The following is a 24,246-nucleotide window of genomic DNA, read 5'->3' as shown; positions in this document are numbered from 1 at the left end:
CCTTCTAAGAAGCTTGAACTGCTGGACAAATCAATATTCAGAACAATCTCAGAATCTGAAAGAGTAAGGTAAGTAACAGCAGTACATAGTTCTGTAGTTCTTCAAGGTCTTTGTAACACTGAGAAGGTATGAGCTTACTCTTTTCACATCAGTAACAGCACTATCCATTTCACCACCAGAGTGAATTCTAACCCCTCTGTAAAGTTATTATGTGCCACCATATCATTTTTGAAAAGGAAAGCTACTCAGGAGGGTTTAAGCAAGTCATTTATGTCTACTAACAAATCTTTTGAAAATTTCAATATCAAAGATACTGATTCTATTCTCCTTAAGAAATCTCTGAGGACAGAATTATAAAGTTTAGATGTAATGCACATTTAAAAACCTATCTATATATTGGGCACATTTGCCCAATAGCCGTAACTCTCCAAAAGGAATCACTGTTATCTACAGGATAAACAATTAACAGTTTTATTGCTAGTGGTTTATTAACCAATTGTTTAATGAATTTTAAAGTTTTAAAAATTATTATCCCTGAAGTAAAATTATATCTTTAAATAAACCTTGTCCATGTCAATAATTTCATTTAAACAAAAGATTCAACCACTGAGACATGCTTCTAAGAGCAAAATACCATCAAAAATAGTTAAAGCTGCACAGTCTGAATGACATCTTACTCTTTTTTTTCCTCACCCTTCTTCCTAAAACCAATGTTCTTACTTGGCATCACAACCTATAAGGATGACTGAAATAGGCTTATGGTATAAGAGCAGCCTGGGCACTATTTAGAAATGAAAAGGTATTGGGAGACCTATTACGTGAAAGATCAAAGTGTACCTCTGTTCAGCACCAGCAGAGACCTCCAGGCTATCATGCATTTACACAGTATCACCAGACTTTGCAATAAATGTTTGGGAGTTATCTTCCGAAGCTTCAGCCGCTGGATCCATGCGACTGAATGAAAATCTCACCTTTCAATAAAAAATACACTTCTAAACCCTGAGATTTTGGAGGGACTGAAGCAGTCATAGAAATTGAGCAGTAACAAGAAAAACTCCCAAGTACGTGGCCCACAGAGAAAAAGAATCTCAGCATTTTTAGTAGCCTAACTGAAGCTTTGTAATTGGTAAGACTGGGAAGATGGCCTAATGTTATGTGCTTCATGAATAGCATGCTCAAAAACTTGTGCCCTCAGCTCAAAGTACTGTTGTTCCATTTATTAGCACGGCTACAGGAGTCACTAGTATGAAAACCATCAATCAATATTGCTCTCAGAGCCGTTGTGCAGAGGGTCCTCTCACAGCAAAACCACATCTTTGCCTCTTTAGCTTGCAGAGCAAAACTGAAGGTATAGCAGCAGGACACTGCAGACACACTGCCAATAGATTTGATGTGTTCCACAGCACTCTTAATCACTCCTACCTTCTAGTTGTTCTAATTTATATCCCCCTACCCAAAAATCCTAATCCAAGGAATCATGCCTTTCCAAATATACTTACCCATTTTGTATTTTCAAAATTGCTTACTCAAAGAAAAATTCTACTGTGCCCATTTTCATGTACTTCAGATATTAATATAAACACAGAACACTGACATCAGAAAACATATTTTTATGTGCTAATGCCTTTGCAAAACATTTTTATTTATGTGGGAAAGTAACTGAATTTCCTATTTTCTTCCCATTTTCACAGATAAATGTTGTCATTATAGTTGAAACTTATAGATATGATTGTAAACAGGTCTAAGATGCATCTTCTCATTTCTGAATAAGTTTCATTTACATAGGGAAAGCTGTCAAAATGTAATGTTTATGATGGCTATATGTCTTCAAACTAAAATTTATAGTATGAAACGTTAAAAGAGGAAAACAAAAAAGTCATCACTGAAGAGCAAAGTCACTCTTGGAGATGATCCAAAACTGCCAAATAATGTCTTTTAGTGATCACCAACTCCATACTGAGGAGTCATCTTAACCTGTATGTTTCATAATCACTTGTATCATACTAGCTTTTTCTTGAGTTAAGCTTCATGTACCATAAATGCAGAACAGCAGAGTTGACAAGAAAGCCTATCCTCTTATTTCCTAATCAAAGCGTAAGTCATGACAAGAGCAGTGACAGAACAGGCTATCTCCAAGACTTGAAGGAAATTTGGGCTGGAAGTGACCTACCACGAATTACTAAGGTACATATCCAAAGCTCACCTGGTAGTCTTTAAAAGCGGATTGCACAACAAGATTAAGAATCGGAAACAAAAGGGGAACAGTGATTAAAGCTTGCTCTCACAAAAAAAAGGAACACCAATTTACCCTAAAAAGCATCCAACACTACAGATGTCTACTAATTTTATTTGATTGTATTTAGAGACAGGACTACAATAGCAGTTACCAACGTCAGCAAAGCTGCATTATGATGACACAGTGTAATTCTTCTTATTGAGAGATTTTAATCACAAATATTAGACAGTAACTAAAAGTAAAAAAAAAATCCTAAACAAATTATTAACATCCCCATTAAAAAATACACAGAGCCATAATAAAAACTGCAGTAGCTGGGAAAATGTAACATTAAAACTTCTTTGATATGTGGATCATAGAATCAATTCATTGTAGTAGCTTCTTGAAAGTTGCCTCAGTAATTGTGTAGAACTGCTGCAATGTTTACACACTGTATCACTTCACGCCAAAAACCAACTCTTTCTTAAATGGAAATGACATTACTCTGAAACAGTCTGATTTAAAATCATAGCCAAGTTGACGTTCAATGTGCTGTTTAAAAACAGTAAAGTACAGGAACAGAGTATACAACAGAAGAGAATAAGCACGTTAACCCTTCTGATTGAAGCTGGCTTATGAAATTCCAACAAGCAAAACACACTAATTAATATTTTGCCTTCAAAACCTAATGTGCAAAGGTGGTTAAAATCTACTGCCACAGCAGCAGCCCAGGCATTTGGCTCCTACACATAAGAAAGGTGCTGATTTCTTCTAATGTTTTTTGGTGGATGAAGAAGCAGCTGGTAAATACGCTTGTATTTCAGAATAAATATATATACAATAACATTGAAAAATGGAAAATATAACACAGATGTCCAGTTCGAAATTTCCAAGTAATAGACAAAAGATCAGCCAATATTTATTGAAACCCATTAAATGGCTCAAACAGTTAAATTCCTAGCTGAGAAAAATATGATTGCATGACTTCTGGGGCACTTGGAAAACACATCATTTGAAAATGTGTCTAGAAAGTAGGTGTTTACCAATTAAAGAAAAAGCTTAGAAGTTGCAGCAGATAAATTAAATAGCAGAGAGTAATCAATCACAGTGCTAAAATGATAGATGACAACTAAACTGAAGCCCCAGGGAACTAAACTACAGAGCCATTTTGCAAAATTAGGCTGCATTAACTAACATACCTCAAAGCAGTACAGAATCTAAAAATCCATGTCAGAGATGTCACATCAAAAAACACAAAGCTGTGTCTGTAATACAGGACTGATAAAAAAAAGAAAAATGAAGTTTTGAGGCACAAAATTTTGTAAGCATATGAGCCATACAGAATAGACTCCTCTGAATAGTCTTGACATGATAACCAAAAGAGAGGCAATGTAAACAACCTTTACATTATGCAAATGCTACTATATAATTTACCAGAAATTCATACTTTCCCTATGTGAGGGGGAAAAAACAGAGTGAAACTAATTTAGGGGAAGACCTCATTAAAGACTTAAGGTAGTAGAAACACTCCAATGAACAATTTTATCCAAGCCTGCAGTATATGCACATGAATTTTAATTTTAAAACCTGTGACAAAATAGCAAAAACAAGGAATGAAGGTACTTCCATGCTCTTTCTAGATTACTTCATGAAAGATTGAAATCATAATGCAAGGGAAGGTTATTGTGATTAGTACAGAAGATGCAGGAACCACAGGCTCATTTCTTTTTGAATACTCCTAAATTCAACTTTTACACAACTGACCCTTCCAAAACAAAAAAACCCTCATTTAACTACTTCATCTCTGGTACATTACCTACCTCTAGATATAATATGGTAAATGGTAAAATATAAAACACAGTAGCTTTTGAAATAGATATTAGGGCAAACAAGGGGAATGTTGCATGCTCATGGGCTAATGGTAAGTCTAACATGAATTTAGTTCTTCTACACATAATGGAGTCAAACTGCCCATACAGTAATTTTCAGCAGGCCAAGCCTCCTCTCATCTGCTCACAGCAGTCTGGATTTTGGCTATCCCTCTTCTGTACTAGCACTTTGCTTGTGCAATCTCCTAATTTATGTCACGTTACCTGAACTTGCCTTTATCAAACAACAGTAACAAAAAATCCTGTTATTAACCAGTCACCAATTATTAGCCGCTTCCTTGATAAACCAAAATTTGTGGCAGATGAAATCTGATTTCTGCTGACTATGTGAGGACAATGGACCTTTTTTAGAACACGCGTTGCAAGATTTTTTCCCTGTTCCACAAAGGATATCTGTAATCCTTTACAATATCAAAGACAAATTACAAAGGCCCTTGCACTTAAAGTTGAGAACACATAAAACCCACAAAACATACTATACATTGTGAATTTTATTTTATCCTTTTTAAAATAAGAACAATATTAACTGTAGTTTTATTTTCTCCTTATTGGGGAATCCAATTTTTTTGCCTCTCAGCACTGGATATTTTAAACTTTAGATTTTAATTTAGGTTGAAGGAAAAAAATCTATTCTGAAACAACTTCACAACCCAATTTATTAATCCCAGTGTCAGAAGAATGACTGGTTACTTAGTTTATGAATATTATGAATAACACAGTTCTCAAGGGTGTTGTTAGAAGTCCAACAGATACCATACCTGAACTTCCCTCCATGGGTCAATGTATAGCCTGATCAAGCTGGTAGCATTGATTCTCACTGACGATGGATGAGAGGTAAGAGTAATTTTATTTCTGTTTCATTATTCTAATTTCCCATGTATATTCCAAAGAGAGCGTTAAATAAATTTCACATTACAAATGTTAAATAAAAACCACAGTTTCATTTTTGCAATTATATATTCATTATATGTTAGATCATTTGTAGTTTATAATCATAATACCACAACTAATAAAACTAACTGATGGATACTATGAAAAGGTTCTGTCAACCTACTCCGCCAGCAGAAGAGAGAACTTGTGTGTGAAGGAGTACCAGTAATAGTTGATCATTTTTTCTCACTATACACAAATAAATCCATGCTATTTTAAAACCACAGCCTGTGAGTTCTGGCCACTTGACACAGAAACACAACTGGGGAGAAGACCTTCCAGAGTCTGCAGCAGTGAAATTTATTTTCTACAAGCAGGTCTATAACAACTTGTGGATTTTTTGTATACAAGTATCAGTTGAATTTTACAAACTGCTTGGAATTGCTAATATTTATTCATGTAACTATCAGTCATCTGCTGCCAAAACTTCAGATCCAGAGGGAGTAAAGCATAATTGATTAGGTTGAAGGTATTCCATGCATTAAATAACAACTCCCAAAGTTCCACCCTATCTTTCCACACATCAAATAAAATTACAAGAGCTGACCCATATTACACCATGCTGCAACCTTTGGTGAATTCCTTACATATAGGCATATGGCATTATTCTGTGCATTATGACCCGACAACAGCAATAATGCTCTTACTCTACAGAGTATCTATTTGATACTAGAAATAGCAAGCTCAAAATCTGCCCAAGATCAGAAACATTCTGCAGTGCAGCTCTGCCAAGAGTAAGAGGAGATGGCCCTGTGTGGGAGATGTGAGCAGAAAATATGAAGTTCGAGCAGATTGACTGTGTGGCAAAAAATGGAAAGATAAAGGGTAAAAAGAGGTGTGATAGCATATAGGGAATATAAACCACAGGAATCACACAGGAAAGAAGAGAAAATGAAAGGCAACTATGACTGACAGAAGGAGAAATGGAAAAATCAAAGGACTAGATAAACAGGAGTTTTGAAAAGTTTTTTCAGAACATTTTTTTCTAATGGTTCTCTAGTACATGTGTATCATTTGCTATATTATGTAGAAGATGCCTACTGGTAACATAGTTTAGTACAAATAACCACACAAGATTCACAAACAAGCATTGTGCTGTTCTTGGATTCAGTGAAATGCCACACACTTCCTTTCATGTTAAAACCCATCATCAAACTTGGATGCCCAGAGATATAATGGGTATTTTTTTGCTGTTGAGGTTTACACACATTCTTTTCCAATAAAGAGTGTTATTTTTATTACTTATCAGGAAGTAGTCAAGATTTATTTCTATTCAAAACTAGCCTGTTCCATATGCCAGTTTGGCTAAGTGAATAGGGATTTCATATACAACAATAAAATTCTTTACCTTGTACAGCCAAATGTATATTCCAAAACCAGAACTGTGCTAAAGAACACCTATTCTCTGCACATTACTTACATCCACAATCATCTACCACAAAAAAGGCAGGCTTTGTTGGCACGTAGCACAGAGGAACTGTTTTGCTGGAACTGTTAATAGAAATGTGTTCACACATGTTCACCTGCTTTGGTTCTCAGAAGACACTGCCACCTGTTGATACCCAAGCAATGTGGTACCCCTGTATAATCAGCTACAGTTCCCAGGGCGTATTGCTTTGGACTGGCAGTGAAAGCAGTGTCTGTGCTCTACTTTGTCATGACTAGTACTTCACCAGCAGCCTAAGCCTAAGACTTTTTTCTAGGGACAATGTCAATAATATCACCCACAACACACACACGGTTCATTTTCTTGTCTCAGCAAGTGCTCTTAACTTCTTGATGTTTTACAATGCTGTAATTGTCAAAGGCCAGTGCAGCCATGCACTGTAATTGGTTGCACTGTGCAGTGAACAGCACAGCTATGACCAGGGCGGGTCAGAAAGTAGTCAGTGATTAGGTGGCTAACACAAGCCCATAAAAGTCTTTTGCTCCTATACCGACCCAGCAGGATCTGACTACAGTGATAAATCTGTTTTTCTGCAAAATTTCGTGTGTGAGCAAATGTTGGTGTAATACTGTTTTTATCTTGGTACTGTCTATTATAATTTCTATTGCAATGTATTTCTACTGAGACGAAAAAGGCAATATTCTCAGTATGGGCAGCAATGAAGACACTTTGTGTGGAATATCTGGGCCTCTTACCTGAGATGGTTATAGGATTCTAGGTTATAGGTTATAGAAGTCTACCCTTGTGAAATGAAACTAAGTTGGATAAAAGGCAGAAATGTTCACTGCACTAATTTCTTACACTTGTGAGAAGAACTGCACATATGAATTAATAAAAAAATTTTAAAAAGGAAGTGCAAGTAGTGTTTTATCTTCAGAGTACATAATTTGGTCACTTACTGTTCAGAATAGAGAATGTGTGCTTAACTCTCTTCTCTTTGTTTATTCAGGACTCCACGCTTCTGTAAGAAAAACAAATACATGCATTTATCATCTATTTAAAATTAACTATCTAGTTTCCTTTGTGCCATAGAAGGTTACCATTTTCAGATTTAGTTTTGGCTTACTCCAATATTTAAAACCCTGCACTTTTGTGAAAGCACCCAGCAGAGAAAATTCACATCACTCCTTTTCCTTAAAAAACAGTTTCCAGTCTTAGGTACTACAATAGCAGCAGAGATGAGAAATCCACAGGTTCAGGGAACAAATCTCTTGAAACCTCAGCCTAATGCAGGGTATCCTAATTTCATCTGGGCACCTGCAGCTCTCCCCAGTTCCAGGAAGGTGACAGGCTTTCAAATCTCTGAGGCGGGCAATCCTCTGGTCAAAATCAAATTCTCCTAGCGTATTAGATCTTGGCTGAATTACCCCATTAGACTGAGGAGTCAAGGAAGAAAGAACATATGCCTCCAATGACAGCCACAGCCTCCCTCACCACTTTTGGAGGAGAGTGGAACATGCTGCAGAGGGATGTTTGATGCCTCACTCCTGTTTCATGCAGAAAATTTGTATGGTAAAAACTGAACACAGTTACCAGCTGCTTTAGCCTTTCTTGGCCAGTTTACAGGCATCACAACAGAGGTAAGTTTTAAGGCAGGATTTGAAGGAACACAGCATACTGTGCCTTTGCAGATTTTACTATTAACAATTTTCATTAATAAAGGCTGCTTGAGAGAAGGGAGAAAATTGGGACTGCTGGGCAATAAGGGTTACAATAAGGGCAACATTGATGTGAAAGAGCAAGCACAATCAAGCTGTGAAGGCATTAATTATGAAGATGACCAATTTGGAAGCAGTTACAGAATAGAGCCAAATACATAGTTACCAAGATAGACAAACGTATTTTTAATTTTACTTCAACAAGAAAATGAAATTCTTGTTATCTAAAACTGTCATACAACAGCACACCAACACTTACTCTGGTCTTTAAAAAAAGGCAAATCATGATTCCATCCACCATCTCACTCTAAGATACCATCTTTTATGACTCAAATAATAGAGGACTCAAACCATAACTAATTATAAAAAATAATTTTCCCTTCTTTTTTAGTAAGAAATTAGTATTTCTTTCTGTATCATTCTGTCAATATTTCTGATATACCAGAAATCACTCATTTGTATGGGAGTCTACTGAAGAAACCTGTTAAGCAACAATTAACAACTGTTTGGAGCTGAGTGCTATATAATCCATGAGTCAGAAGCATACACTATTATGATGTTATTAAGTTTAAAACTTTTTTGAACCTTAGGGATCAGCTCTTCAATCTAACAGCCCATTTTGTTATGTCCAAGACATCAGTGAGGAGCTGAACACTTGAATGATGCAAGGTTAGCGGGACAACGATTTGAAATCTTATTCCAGAGGGTTTAGAGTAATTCAGATGCTGGTGTAAAACACAGCTGATTTCATTCCCACAGTTTGTAACTCATATCAAATGTCAACTCATGTCAATAGCCTTAGCACGCCTTACCTCACTTGGTGCTCTGTATTAGTTGTATAAAATGTTCTGGTACAGACCATGATAGACCTAATCTGAACTACTGTACTCAAATATCTCTTGAACAGGTACAACTGAAACTTTGCCTCTTGCTGTCAAGTCAAGTCTTCCCAAACTGAGGGATTTGAAATTCAGACACACTCAAAAAGAGGGTTCAATAAAAAAAATCCTCTAATCTCCACCTTCTCCTGGGGTTCAGAGCCAGGGTTTTGATTCAGGTCCCTGTGTATATCTGGCATTTGAGCAGAGGTAGCTGCAAGTGCCTTAGAGAAATTAACACCCAGAGTCACACCTGCTCTGTGGTACACTGTCTCAATCTTCCCCTGTTTCTCTAAGCTGTCTGTGTCAAGCTGAGTCATATTATTACTGAGCCTTTCAGGAGACTCACTATTCCTTCTGCTGCAAAGACAGAAAATGGAAAAGAAAGACAAATGTCTACTCTAGTACTAATTGTAAATAACTGGAAAAAAATACAGGTTATGCACTAGAGAAGCAAATTTAAGTGAAACTATGAGTAAGTGCGGTGTTGCATTAAGTGCAAACAGAGACAGCCTGCTTGCTCCTTTGAGGCTGATAGTCTGAGTTTCCAAAAGATATGAAAAATGGAATGCACATCTAAAATAAGTAAGTAAAAAACTAATCAATAAAATTCAACAGTTTTCCAGGAGACTAAATACCATCACTCTTTGCAAAGATTTTCACAGCTAAAATATAAGGAGACAAATAAACTAGAAAGATTTGCATTTGTAGAGAAAGATTAAAATTTTTAATAAGAAATTCAACTGTATTTCTATCACTTACTATTAAATACAGGCTATTTTTTATTAGATGTGTTGGAAGATTAATTCATTCACCCTTGGTTATGGACTCCTGTGGGTCTTCAGTGCAGGACATCCCCTGCAGTGACAACTATATTTCCAGAGCTACAAATAGCATCTGTCATACCACTAGTATCTTCCAAGGCTCCATTTTCATTTCAATACTATTTGCAAGGGAAGACATTTCCTAATGAAACCATTGGAAATATCAACAGAAGCAGATTTTGATATGTGTGAATACATCTTGTAATATCCCTTTGAAGTGTAATCTATATTTAACAAATATAATCTACAGAAGATACTTTAAGGCATTTAGTTTAAGGGTAAGTACTCATTTAAATGATCTGAAACTTTTACTTCAGTTAGCATACAGATATGGAAAAGTAAGCAAACAAAGCCTTTTTTCACTAATTCTAAACTCTCTGATCCCAGTCACCTTTATGGTAACCAATTATGGAAATAATCCCATCAAACTGGGTCAGGATTGGAGCTCTAAAATAAAACCAGTTCAGTCAACATCACTGAATTTAAGATTACACATGCATATATGCTCACAAAATGAAACCCTACTCTGCTGTAAGGAAGGCATCTTTGCAATTTTTCTCAGGAAGCTCTTGTTTAACTCATACAGAAATAGAGTGGATTTACATTTATTACAGGTGACAAAGAACATTTTTAGCATCACAGAATCATGGAAAAAATAAGCCCCTTTTATTAGATGCTTCACTATTCATTGTGAACTGTGATACAAAAGATGAAAGGGAAGTTGCATGGTAAATAAAAGATTTCTCAAGATAACTTAGGCCATCTGCAGTTTCTTTATTCCATTACTATTTTTAAAGCCAGGAACAACTATGTGATCTTTTACAAACTCCATGAAGAAACACTTTTTGTCTGTTTAGGATTATGGGCTAAACACTCATTAGTAGAGTTATTTGAGTATTATTCTTCTCTCGCTTCTTTCAAAGACTGAGGAATAAGTTTGCAAACTGAATCTCTATACTCTGGAGTAATAAAGAGCTGCTAATATATCATCATTATGGCCCAGTGACAGTTCCAGAGCACAAGTGGACAACATTTTTGTCATGAAGGAATAAAAGCTCCAGAAATCAGTTTCAGGAGGGTTTTGGTTTTGACAGAGCTGAAACTTAGCCCAGATTTGCTCACTTTATTGATTGTCTTTCAAACCTGAGGACACCCACTTATGTGGCATATCTAGGAGGTTGTGAATAAACTATTTTGAAATTTTGTGTGGCAAAATGAAAAAAATATAAACTAAAACTCAAATAAAAAGCAGATAGTGTTTAGCCTACTGAATTTAGCAGCACATCCTCAAAACACAAGCCCAGTAGTCTTAGAAGTGAAAATGGGAATTTCAAATTTTATTCTCTGCTTTAGAATTATTTATGAGAGAAAATCAGATTAATTGAAAATGGAAGTTATACAGTATTATGAATAGACTGACATCCTGTAAAACATAGAACTGACATCTGGAAAAATGAGGCTAGCATTTGATTATGAAGTTTAAATTAGCTAATAACCAGTACAGAGTCTGGATAATTTCTAGTTGAATAATGTGCAACAAATTAAATGTATTTTGAAAAAAATGCAGTTGTGGGCATTTATTAATCATTTCACATATCGAAACAGAAATTGTCATACATTATGAACTTTACAGTCCTTAATCATATGTATATTCCACTATTTTATGGACTTAATTTGCTAAGCATCAACTTTTGCTGTGAGTAACACTGATTTTGTTGAAACCTCAAATAAGTCACAGAACAGATCTGAGGATTACTTTAGAAGGGATTTAAAGCACACACTGTGAATCTCTATACAAGCACCACTTAAAACACTATCCGTTCAGGCCCAGATGGATTGCTATGGCAACAGAATCCCAAATACCAGGTTTGTAAGTAACAAAAATGTAAATTATTGATGAACTCAGAGTTGTCTCTCTTGGACACCCTCCTATTCAAATACCAAGCCGTATGGTTAGAATACAAAGAAATGGTTGATATGCAATTTCCCCAGCCCAGTGAGCACTAATCCCAAAGGATTTCATTAAATCTTTTGGCTTAAAATTTTCATTCTTGGAACAGCAGTCAGCAAGCAGGGATTACATTAAAACAGGCACTATTGAGGTCATTACTGACCGAATTCAGGCCTGTAATATAACAAAACAGGAACTAATTTTAAATATACCTCCACCCTCCCCCCGCCAAAAAACAGCACTGCTCAAAGTTACTATATATTTGATGACAGCACTTTTTCCACTCACATCACAACCCTTCCTCCTTGCCTACAGGCAATTACGGAGAACAGTACTAAAGAGGAAAAAACAATAAACATTATTTGTTAAAGAGGTACACATCTCATGGTAGAGGTGACTGTGCGTAAGCAACTGAGTTGCAGAACAGTGATTGTAAGGAGGCTCCACAGCCTTTGATATTCTGTAAATCAAAACCCAGAATAAAAACTTCTCTAGCAAATGAGCAAACCAGAAGAGAAAAAGTAATTATTGGCATTTTTATTGCAAATTTCATGAACAGTCTGATAAGGGAACAAACAGTGGTAGGAAAGCCAAGCACTACTGGAAAGCCTCTCAGACTTTATACATAATGTGATTAACACAGTGAGTGTCACACAAAAATAGACCCATCAGTTCTCAAATTCTGGACTGCAACAGTCCAGCTGTTTTAAAAGAAACAGTGGTTTTTAAAAAAACCCCAACAGCTCTCAGGTGTGTGCCTGTCATTAGGTGTCACCATACAGAGAAGAGAAATGGCAAACTCCTGACTGTAAGAGTTTGTTACCAGCTCCAGTGTCCACTCAAAACTAGAAGGAAAAACCAGGACAGGGGTAAGTTTGTGGAGATGGGTAAATATGGAGGGATGCTTTTGCTAATAGAAAGGAAAAAACTATTAAAACAGGAAATAAAAGAGATAACCCAAGGCACAGAATCATTTTCTAAAACAAGGGAGAAATTTAGAGCAATAGAATGAAAAGAAGATAGTGGCTGTACCACACACTTCCTGGTGGGGCAGGAGAAATTCTCCCATCCTCATTCATACAGATGAGCATTTATTCAACACAGTACATAGAGCACCTATTTAGGAGAGTTGACATTTGAACAGCCATTTAAGTTTACAGATATTAACTAGATTGCAAGCCTTTTTTAGGTCTCGACATACAATACTTAAGTACTTCAGAATAGTTTACCAGAATGCACATGCAGCATTGCTGTGGCTAGTAGAGACAAAAACAGTATTCAGAGCCTGCATTCTCTGCCCATTCAGTCTGTGGCTTGGCCACTCCCACCCCATGACCCATATATTTTAAAGATGAACAGTTTTCAGCTCTACAGGTTTCTCTACTTAGCAAAGGACCCTACTCATTGCGGAATTTGTCTCTGGGAGCCCCTTTTTTCAACACTAGCAAATGAAGCTGCTTTTTCAGCCTCTGTTCATTCGTATTGAGGTACCTGCTGCCTAATGTTCATACTGTAACTGTGAGCTCCTCAGAATTTCAGTTCTCAGCAGAACCAGGTATTTCAACTCCCGACTAGCTTTTTCTTGCTATTACCACACACCTCCACAAGATATACTGTGTTTCTGTTACACACAACTCATACACAGGCAAGAGCAGCTCCTAACTCTCAATAAGTGCCAGCTGTTTTTCAAATGTCCCTGCACTGCTCTCCCAGTTTCATGATGCTTCTCACATTCTCAGATTCTCTTTCTCCTACCAGCACTGCCCGGAACATGCCTTGTTACCCTCTTTGGTTCTCAGTCCTGGTGGATTTAGATCTCTTGTTGCCCATCAAAGGCCTTTTTCAGCTTCAGCTTTATCCTTACACTTGGCTTGATGTTAGAAGAGCCACCCACTCTGATAATTCCATCTACCACACCTAGGTCAGCATCATAACTTCACGATCAATAAACAATCATATGAATCAGTAGGCACTAAAAGATTCTCTTTTCAAGAAAGAAAATACATTAATGGTGATGACACGGTCAGTGACAATACAGTCACAAATGGGTATGTGAATCATCTTGAAATGTCATAAGAATCTCGTGTGGCCAAAGGAGTATCAGAATTGGGGGCAGCAATAGAATTTCCCCCCTCCAGTAGCTATCCAGGACAAACTATATGTCTCTTCTTCTACTAACACTTATTTCACTGTGAAGCTACTGTAGTCCTGCTGTACAAATGGGATGGTGGAAATACAGAGGCATACCAAATGTGGCACAGACTTCCAGGAAATCTTTGCATATTACACACCATTAAAGTAGGTAAGTTGGACGTGTAGACGTGTTCACACTGGTTAGGGACACTTCAACCACTTTGCTGTATCTGCCATGTAGTAACTGTGGAGCTGCTCCAGGATGAATCTTCCCAGTGCATATTCCCCATTCCCACTTTGTTATTGCTCGGTATGTCAGCCATTTTCTTAAAAAGAGTAGAATTTTCAAACTTTACATGCAACTTACATTTTTCCAATTTCAAATATGGACATGTGAGAATACTACTAACATTTAGTAGCAATAAAAAGCCCTAAAAACTTCATACATCAGAGTGAAACTTCATTTTCCTAAGTGAAAGTTTTCAAGACTTCAGCTGAAAGAAACAGCATTCCATCAAATTTAATAGGAATTGCGATTGACATGTCATTCCATCAAATTTAATTCCAAATATTTTTAGGCTTTTCTAGACAATAAGATATAGAACTAAAATTATTTTCTGAGACATTTTAGAAAAGAAGAAATACAGTTCTCCATGAGTTGCTTCATAACACTGTTTAGACTAGGATCACATGAAATCATAAGAAAATAGTTCCTAGCAAAAATCAGTTTCAGATGTGGTATTTAGGTTGCTTGCTACAGTTATAGACCAAGACTTATTTGGAAGCACAATGGAGGTTTTTAATCAGTCTTCTAAATCCTACCTAGAAAGATAACATATCTTTACATTAGTAGATACACACTCAGCTGCATTCCAGTGTTTGGTGATTCAAAATCTAATAGCTTTTATGACAGGACGAAAGAACCTGCTGCAATATCCACTGCAGGAAGTGATTATATGTTACATAACCCTGCTGATCTTTGTGTTCTGGTGTGAGGCGTTTTATTTATTTATTTATTTATCAATTCTGCTTTACAAAAATGTACTATTGTGGGTAAGCAATTCACCCATAAAATCTGACAGAGAGTGTCAACACCTCAGCAAATTAAGCAACATAATCTATGGGTGAGTTGTTCCAATAGCCTTTCTATATTACCCTAAAGAGACCTACAGTGGCAACAACTTCAATACTACTTGTCCATTTAAATGCATCCTTTCAAAGATAACTTTTTAGATAAAGAGAAAATTTTAAGCTGACTTATTCTGTGGTTCATCTGGATATGTACACAAAATGTACAGAGATGATAATTCACCACTGGTATAATGTCAGCCCACATTTTCTATCCCATACAGTAAGTTTTATTCATGGCACAGTTTTCATTCTCCTAATGGAAATTATAAAAAAAATTTTTGAATGTCTACAAAGTCTAAATACAGACAAAATCAAGTTACTGCCTACCCCCTCCTGTAGTAATTCAAGAAGTAATAGCCTACATGTTGCTCAGATTTCTGGTAAGCAGCAAAACAAATCCTATAAAGACAGGCATATCACTTTCTGAATCTGGTACCCTTGATTTCTCACATTAAATTTAATGTTACTTGTTCTGCACCCACCATGCAACAAGCCCTTTTGCTCCACAACAACTGCTCTCTGCTCCTTTCACCTTTTTATAACTATCTCAGGGCTTCATATCAAAAGACTACTATTTTTAACCTTCATGTGTAATTTCACTACTCTCATGGTCACAGTCGGCTTTTCCTTCTCGTTGAACTACATTTTGAACTAATAAGAGAATGAAAAGACACCAATTTAAACAAAGATTTTTTTTGCTTGTTTACAAGAGAAGATGATATTTTGTACCTTTCTGTGCTCAACAGAAGCAAAGAATGAAACACTAAAATTAATAATGAAACTGGACAGCACTTACCCTTTGCACTGGTACTAGGCTTTATTAATAATAGGATCATTAAATAAAGGAAACATACATGAAGATTTTAAATGCTTATTTTTAGTTGCCACAAGCAATATTTCATTACCAAAAAATGTTTCTAATCACTCTTCTATGTTTAGCATTAAAATAACTTCATTGTAACACCGAAAGAGCAAGCAAACAGTTACACCAACATTGGTGGAAATACTTTACAACCTTATGGATAGGTGATGAGGATGACAAAATCATGAGCGATGAGTTAAAAATAAAAAAATGGTTTTAGCCTTCTAATTATTTATGTTAAAAAAATAACTGTGGTATTTCTGTCTTCGATATATTTATGACAAGAATGGATTAGTATTTTGAGACTTTTATAAACATCACAAAGTCTGTTGGAAAAACAAATTCATCTTATACCATGTTCTCTGCCTTCCTCAGCATATAAGAATATTAAACCTCCTTACAGTCAGTAAAAAAAACCCAAACTTGATCAGTTGTTAAAAATTGTGTCATTCTTATTTAGTACTGTCCAGAACATTATTCTCTCAAGTGACTGTCACTGTGGCAGACAGGGGTGTCTCCTGGAAGGGGCTGTATGTTGCACCCCTGCAAGATGCACTGACCAGTATTTACCAGTCCTCAGGTACAAGTAATAGGTTGACCAGTCAGCAGATCTTTCTGGTTCTTCAGCATTTTAACTTTTGCCTATACACAGAGGCCAACAAATGACCAAACAAAAGAATAGCAGACAGATGCACTGCATGGGTATAAAACAGGTGAATGCCAAGAACACTGCAAACTGGAGTTTCTTGTCAGGCTATAACTTGCTGAAGAAATATAAAACCGACATGACAAGAGTGAACACTGAGTCCCATAAAACAACAGCCTGTGAAAAGTACTAGGTGGGCATGTAAGTGGCTGCAGCTGCAAGTGCTACCTTGATTCTCAGAAGCTGCACAGCCAACTCAGCAGCAATTGCACAGCTCAGGAGGAATGTCTCATATTCCTGAGATAAATGGTTGTCAGCCTGGCTAGCTGTACAAGGGAGAGAATTTGGTCATCAGAGCTCTTAATCGAGTGCAGGTGTCTCAGTGTAGTGTGTCTAAGCCATGCTACTTACCACAGTTAGTGGCAAATAATAACATCCTACCTGGCCACCTTGGTTTCCTTCCCTGCTCAACTAATTGGCTAGGGCTGGTATCTACAGTAAAGTTCATCTCCACACTTACAGAAGCACAGTGAAAGTTTTAACTAGCCTATAGATGCTGGTATTTGGGTCTAAAATAGTAATTATATAACATCATCTAGAGACAATTTCTGTATCGTAAAGCATTTCTTTACACAGTATGTGCACATGTCTGACAAATGCATCTAATTTTGCAATACTAGAGATGAACTGAAGTATCATGACTTTTTTCCATCTTGAAACTACAAGCAGAAACCGAGAGACTGGGCCATTCAGGCAGCCCTTTTAATCACAGGTGTCACTCTGGGCTGCGACAGAAGAGCTTAACTGCCAATCCTTGCAGATTACATGCAAAGATGTTATTAAAAAAAGCAGGATAAAAGACAAGTGGTGGTTTTTCAAGTCTACATAACAGGTATAAAAGGAAGCATCAAGTCCACATTCAGCAAATCTGACAGCCTAATCAAAAAGTAGCACATCAGACATTGCAGTGTTGATGTACAGATGGCTAGGAACATTAAAAGAGGTAGTTATCATTATTGTTCCTTACGTATTTGAGTAAAGAAAAGACATCATGATATTGTATTTGCCTATAAAATCAACTTCCTCAGCCAGACATTGCCAGAAGGAATCTAATGGAAACATCTATTTAGTGAAAATCAAATAATTACCTTGCAATTACCATCTCATGTGTCACATTTAATGTTAGCATCTCTGAATCAAGAAAAATTAAAAAAAAGGTCTATTTGAAATCCTTAAAAAAACCATATGGCAAATATCTTAATTGGGCTACTTTTGCTAATGAAGCTCAGTATTCCACATAGCAATATTTCTCCTTCTTTGTAGAGCCAAATGTTAACATAAACCACCCTTTAATTTAATTTTCCTATCCATCTTGAGGAAACCTGTTTAATTTTTGATTATTAGATTCTCTTAAATACAGCTTATTTGGACCAAACTTCAGCCACTTCATAAAAACTACTGATTTGCACTCAAATAGCACACTGGAGCAGTCTGAAGGGAAAAACCATTTGTTCTGTCTCAACTGATGTATAGCCTAATTTTCTGAGATTCTTTCATTGCAATTTGCAAACACATTAGCTAAGACTATAAAACAAAAGCAATCTGTACTACCCATGGCCCAGAAGAAGCAGAAGCAGAAAGTTAGAAAACATAACAAATGTCTGAATCATCTTGAGGCAGGGACATACTCTACCTCAACACAAAACATCATTATCCAAAATGTGCCTCATCTATTTTTCTGGCAAAGCAAGCCTGGCCATGGAACACCTAATACTGAGTACAGTCCTAAAACAAGCTGTATTAGACTTTTAAGACAGGGCCTAGAGAAAGCAAACACCCTGGACTAATTCAGGGAAGCAAAACTGCAGTTAGGTTTTGAGACTTCTAGTCCCTTTGTCCAGTTCCTGCAATTCCACCCTCAATTCTGTAGTCACTCTAGCCACTCCACAGTCACTCTTCCCAAAAGAGGGAAGCTACTTTTTACACTGACACGCTGAAGTTCTCTGCAGAATAATCCAATGCAGAATCTAGCAGGTGCTACTGAACACATTTCATTATTACTACTTTTTAAACGCAGCAGATACAAGGGAATACACTGTGGGCAGGAAGGGGAATGTAAGTGTAGCTTTGATAAAGAGCCAGATGAGAGCATAACTGCATTCACGGATAGGAAGCGACAGCATAACAGACACTGCTACACAGAATGATTCTTACAGCATCTCTCAGCATGGATTTTAAACAAATCAAGAAAACACCACATGATGTATCTAAAACTTCACTTCAGCATCTGGCAAAAAGGAAATACCTGTTAAAGATCATCTCATTCAAGAAAGCCCTTAATATGAGTTTCTGTAAAAAGAGAACTTGAAATTGCCTGTCAACAAATCAGCAGATGCCCTTTCTAAAGCTGACAGGTGCTTTTTGGCATTATTGTAATGACAATAAATACTTCATTGCACAGGGTAGAATCAATTGCTTTAATCAATTTCTACTATCACTTATGAAGTATGCAGACAATTTTCTAATCTATGCTTTGCAGAGACATTAAATATGCAAGTTCAGCATACTCAGGCAAAGCTGACTGTTAGTATAATTTCCTTTTGACAAATATCAGCATTTTTCCTATAAGGCTATACAGTCCTGTCTCAAAAATAACTGAAGCATGGGCCCTCAAGCAAAATTAATTCTCCTTAAATACAGTAACACAATCCACAGCAGTGTCAGTCTTCAGCAGAGCTCTATGATACATGAAGATTTTAGGATGCAATGTGAAATGCTGCTTTATGAACAGAACAACCTGACAGCTTAAAACAGGAACATCATGGATTCATTCAGGTACATCAATAAATCCAACGTCTCTGTCAACTATTTTCTTTCTTAAAGCTCTGTGTTCATATATCAGAAAATTCAGGAGATTACAGAATAGTAAGAGTAGGAGAGAGGAGAAAGTAACAAAGAAATCAAATATCTCCTCCTCTGGCCCTGCTTTCATTTGTTCCTTCCTGATATGTTTTCTCCTCTCCTTCTCCACCTTCTTAAACTAAAATGGGCATCTAACAGAACTGATAGCTGCCATTCTTTGCATCTAAATCGTTCCTTTGAGCACACAGTAAAAAACTGTCTTGAAGTACTTTTATTCTGAATCTAGCTACACTCCTAAGAATAGGTAAAAAAAAAGAAGCCAAGAGATTAAATTACCCTAACTGCAAAGCAATTCTTGCTGACAAAAAATCCAGATCTACTGTCTTGTAATTTGTCCAGTGCTCTCTCAATAATGTGAGTTTGCTATGAGATATAACAACAGAAACAGACCAATGTGATTTTTGGTCTTGCAGCTGTCATCCTTGATGCCTATTAAAGATAGTACCCTTATCTTAGCCTGTTGAAAAATAAACCTGATTTCATTTTCAGCTTTGCAAATATGAACAGTAAATCATAGGAAAAGATCACTGAACATGTTAAGAAAAGGAAAGAGGATCCTTAAAAGGTAGATTTTGAAGAAATGTGGCAGGAACACAGATACTGTTAAAAAAAAACCCAACAGTTGAAGAGAATGGGAAGTATCTGAAAGATTGAAGACTGGACAGTATTTGGCACATGACCAGCACTGTAAGCAAACATAACAGGACAGAACAGGGAAAGAAAGCACTGGCTAATACCAAAAAACCCTTGTATTTTAAGGGAAATAGTAAAGTTCAGCTACATTTGAAACTCAAACCTGGACCAGGAAAAGCACAATAAAGTAGGTAGCTGAAATCATCTTACATTAGTTGAGCTGAGGACTATTTGAACTAAATACTTATCTTTTTGTTTCCAGCTTTCCCCTCAGTGAACATCATGCTATTATTGTGGAGGTGAGTGGAATCAGTGGAGCTAATAAAGGGTTAGAAGTCAAGAACTCTAGAGCTGTAATTCTGGATTGGTCTCTGACTCGCTCTGGGTACAATGTTTACACCACTGTTCACTTTCTCTACTAATAAGGCAGAGACAATAATATACAACTCATGAAGGATCTTGCAGGATTAAAGTGTGCAGTATTTTGCATGAAAGCTGCCAGTTTTGGGTTTCCTGCAGTACTCAAACAGCCTATAGGGACTGGGCCTTATCTTACGTCTATAAAAATGTTAACCACAGTAGGAGAGAATCAAGACAACCCTGAGTGTTTTTAAAATTTTTACCTTTGCATTACTAAACTGTTTGCCATGGCAACTGAATGTTTGCACTTGTGGGACTTTGCTTGATTTCCAGATTTATACTGCACGTAAGTTTTATACTACAGCTGAAGTCTTCCTTCAGCCATAACAACATAAGATTGTTTTTCTAAGACATTATAAACAGAAAAAAAGCACCACTCTCTTAATTTCCTTCACCATTTTGTTTAAAATAATTCTTTGAAGCTACAAGTGCCTCTTACTATTCATCTGTAGAGGGCTCATCACATTTGACTCCCTGGGCAAGGTGGTATTACAGAGAAACAACATGTCTCATAATACATTTAATGTGGTTCAGTAGCCACTGCTAATAACACTACATTTATCCTACTAAATCCCAAAGTATGATCTTTTCACCAGCATAGGAATTACTCAGCCAAAACTGAAATATGCTCTTAAATGGAGCAGTTTAAACAAAGATGAAGGGCCACAGGACTGCAAGACCATTAACAGTATTTTCTGGATTGTTTAAATGTAACAAAGTAAATTCAGCAACAAGTCTAAATTCTTCACCGTTCCATGTTTTCCCCTCACAATGAATTTCTTGCTGGTTTTTTTCTTGTTGCACTCACTGTGTTACATAATTAAAATACTAAGATAAGGAATTTTTATATTTTGTAGCCCTAAATGAAATCACACTACCTTATATGTAAGTACCCATCTGTAGGCATGTATGCCTTTGTCAAGCTGTATCCACTCACACATATATTCCCTCTTTATCTACCCAGCTTCCCCAAAAATCAAGCTCCAACTCTACTGCATATAGCTGTTCTGCACTTATTTGAGAATTTTTGGTTACAAACTACAGCAAACCAAACAATAACTAACTGGATTAAGTTCATACCCATGCTGATGTCAGACATGAATTATATTATTTATATGATTAAAAGACTGAGACAGAAATATTTACTTTAGATAACAAGGTACAGTCAGACCAGTAGGAGCATAAAACAAACACATTATAAATGTAATTATTTTAGTTCCTGAATATATACAAACATATAGCATTTAAAATGTCATGTGACATTACATCAAAAAAAAAAAATTCAAAGGATCACCTATAACAGATCACTCATATCTAGATATCAGGCTAGAGAGTCTTGAATTACTCAAGGGAAGATGTGAGATGATCCCAATTTAGATACCTCCCTGGTAGCAGTAAAGAGATTTATAACACTCTGTGCAAAAGCAGGGAGGTCTCTGACACCCAGGCTGTGTAAAAACCTTCTGTTAGATCAGCGTACCATTCTGAAATAGCAACAAACACTACAGAATTTACAGCACAAGAATGACAAAGGAAGATGGTGTGCTCCAGCCTGGATACAGCACACAGAGACTGAGTTAGAGAGATACTTTAACAGGGTTCTATGTTTTTTTCTGCCCAGACGCCTCCTGAAGTCTTAAAAAAGTAACTAAAATAGATATTGAAAGCTACTGTAGTTGATAGTGATAATTACTTTGGTAGGAGGCAAAAGGCTGCAGCAGTACATGAACATCTCTTTTGCAAGTCTGGTAAGTATATTGATTTGGCATATTCTGTACCATAAGCCTGTTTATTAAATAGAACACTTTACTTACACTAGTCTTTCAAACATCAGTAGAAAACTTGGTGTCTGAGTCTTCTGATTTTACATAGTTAATATAAATAACATCTTCTTGTTCTTTTCCACTCAGAATGAAATGCCTAACTCATTTCATATAACAAAGGAGCCAGAAGCCAATTAAATTATCATCTGTCATTTATTGACTAGGCATAAAAAGTACATTTGGAGGCAATACTATGCAGAGAAACATGAGTCAGAACTACTCAGCCTTGGATACCACTTAACACAGTTTTCTGCCTGAAGATAGCAGAAAGCCCTGCACTGGAGATGGCAGTCCCACTAAACCTATCATGGATATTGGGATTTCCCCTTGAAGCAAGGTGGCTAAGGGCATGTACCACCCAAAGATAAAAAAGGCAAGACAAAACGGAGTCAGGTTTGGCTGGGCCAAGAGCCTCGCAGGAAGGTTTTTAACCTCTGTGGGCTCCAGGGATAATGCTGAGCTGGCCAGATTGCTGGCTTTAGCTGGTCCTCAACACTGACTGAAGACTGACCTGGCCTGAAATTTTTAGTAGAGTATGGAAAAAAACTTCTCCCTGAGAATTAAAGTAGTAGGATTACTACAAAAAGTAGAGGATCTGACTTTTTTTTTTTTTTTGGATAGGACAATATAATTCATCTGCCTGCTTAGTTCAGCCAACCTTCTTTAAAACAAAGCCAAAATTCTCTGTAATGTTACAATTTCCTTCATAACCAAGCCTAAGACATCAATACTGCTTTGAAATGATAAAGAATGAAATGAGAAAGTCCCAGGGTGTCCAATACTTATCAAGGAACTGTATCACAACAAGGAAATTAATTTCCCCAGAACATGGAAGATATCACCCTAGGCACCAACTTCGGTGCTCTGCAATCACAGACAACCCTGGAAAAACCCTTAGGCTGGAACGGCCTTGAATAGCACACTGCCAAGACAGTAAGCTGTAGAACACACCACCCTACCCTGAAACATCCTGATGTTTTTCATGCAAGGAGTCTAAATCTCTAAGTCACTGGAAGGACACAGGAGAGCTCAAGAATACCCAAATGTCTTTAGGCTTTGCAACAACAAAAGAATCTGTTAGTTGAAAATACCCAGAACCTAGCATGGAGGGCCAGGACTTTCCTACTTTTTTTACTTTGTGTGGGATGGAAGGGAAAATGGAGCTGTTTACATTAGCTTTGCCCTTCTACAGTGATCATGTAACTTTTGTGAGTTTTTATACAGCTAACTGGAAAACAGAGGGATCAGGTCACTTCACCATTTTCTACCATGGGTCAGTAAAGCCAGTCCGTGCAGTTTTCATTTGGCATAACACTGCATCCCAAAACCTCCTTCATGCCTCACACTGGCTCTTTCTCTACATAATAGTCCTCCTCATTTATAAGGAGCCAATACATGAAATGTTTGGTTTGTTAGATTTGTTTCAGAAATTAACTTCAATCACTACTCAGCTCTAAATATTTATGCCTCTCCCCAGATCAACAAATACCTATTTACTTCGTATTTAGCCTGTTTAACATGATCGGAAGGCATTTTCCTGTGAGATGCTGAATTTCCTAAATAATATCTATAGCTTGTGAAGAGGTAAAGATACTCAGCAAGATGCTTAAGCACATAGACAGCCACTTTCAGTAATTTGGAAACCTTTGAGACTACTGCTGTACTTAAATATATGTTTGTGGAACTGAATCAATGAACAGTACTCAAAGTCAGGCTAGAAGGGAGACATAATGGTAAAACTTGGTGGAAAAGGCCCAGATGGTTTCTGACAATAAATCAACCACAAAAATACAGGATTTTAATGCAGCTTTATTGTTCTACTCAGGGGTGCTTACAGTTTGGAGTTTTGATGGCTGCACATTAGTTTGACTCTGTTCATGGACG

General features: G+C 36.7%; 1 protein-coding gene across 9 annotated transcripts in view; it reads right to left on the bottom strand.

The window, feature by feature from the left end:
* Positions 1 to 24,246, bottom strand: part of SYT1 (synaptotagmin 1) — a 339,727-nt gene that overhangs the window by 208,962 nt on the left and 106,519 nt on the right. For all 9 annotated transcript variants that reach the window (XM_068999501.1, XM_068999546.1, XM_068999531.1 and 6 more), the window contains one exon: positions 7,381 to 7,442. Coding sequence is in view for 1 of the 9 variants with exons in the window: in XM_068999552.1 (XP_068855653.1) it covers position 7,381 (1 nt within the window). In the remaining 8 variants the exon portion in view is untranslated. The remainder of the gene's footprint in view (positions 1 to 7,380; positions 7,443 to 24,246) is intronic.

This window comes from Aphelocoma coerulescens, chromosome 1A, assembly GCF_041296385.1.
Source record: "Aphelocoma coerulescens isolate FSJ_1873_10779 chromosome 1A, UR_Acoe_1.0, whole genome shotgun sequence".
Lineage (NCBI taxonomy): Eukaryota > Metazoa > Chordata > Aves > Passeriformes > Corvidae > Aphelocoma > Aphelocoma coerulescens.
Note: the sequence above shows the minus strand (reverse complement) of the source record. Positions and strands in the feature narration are given on the sequence as shown.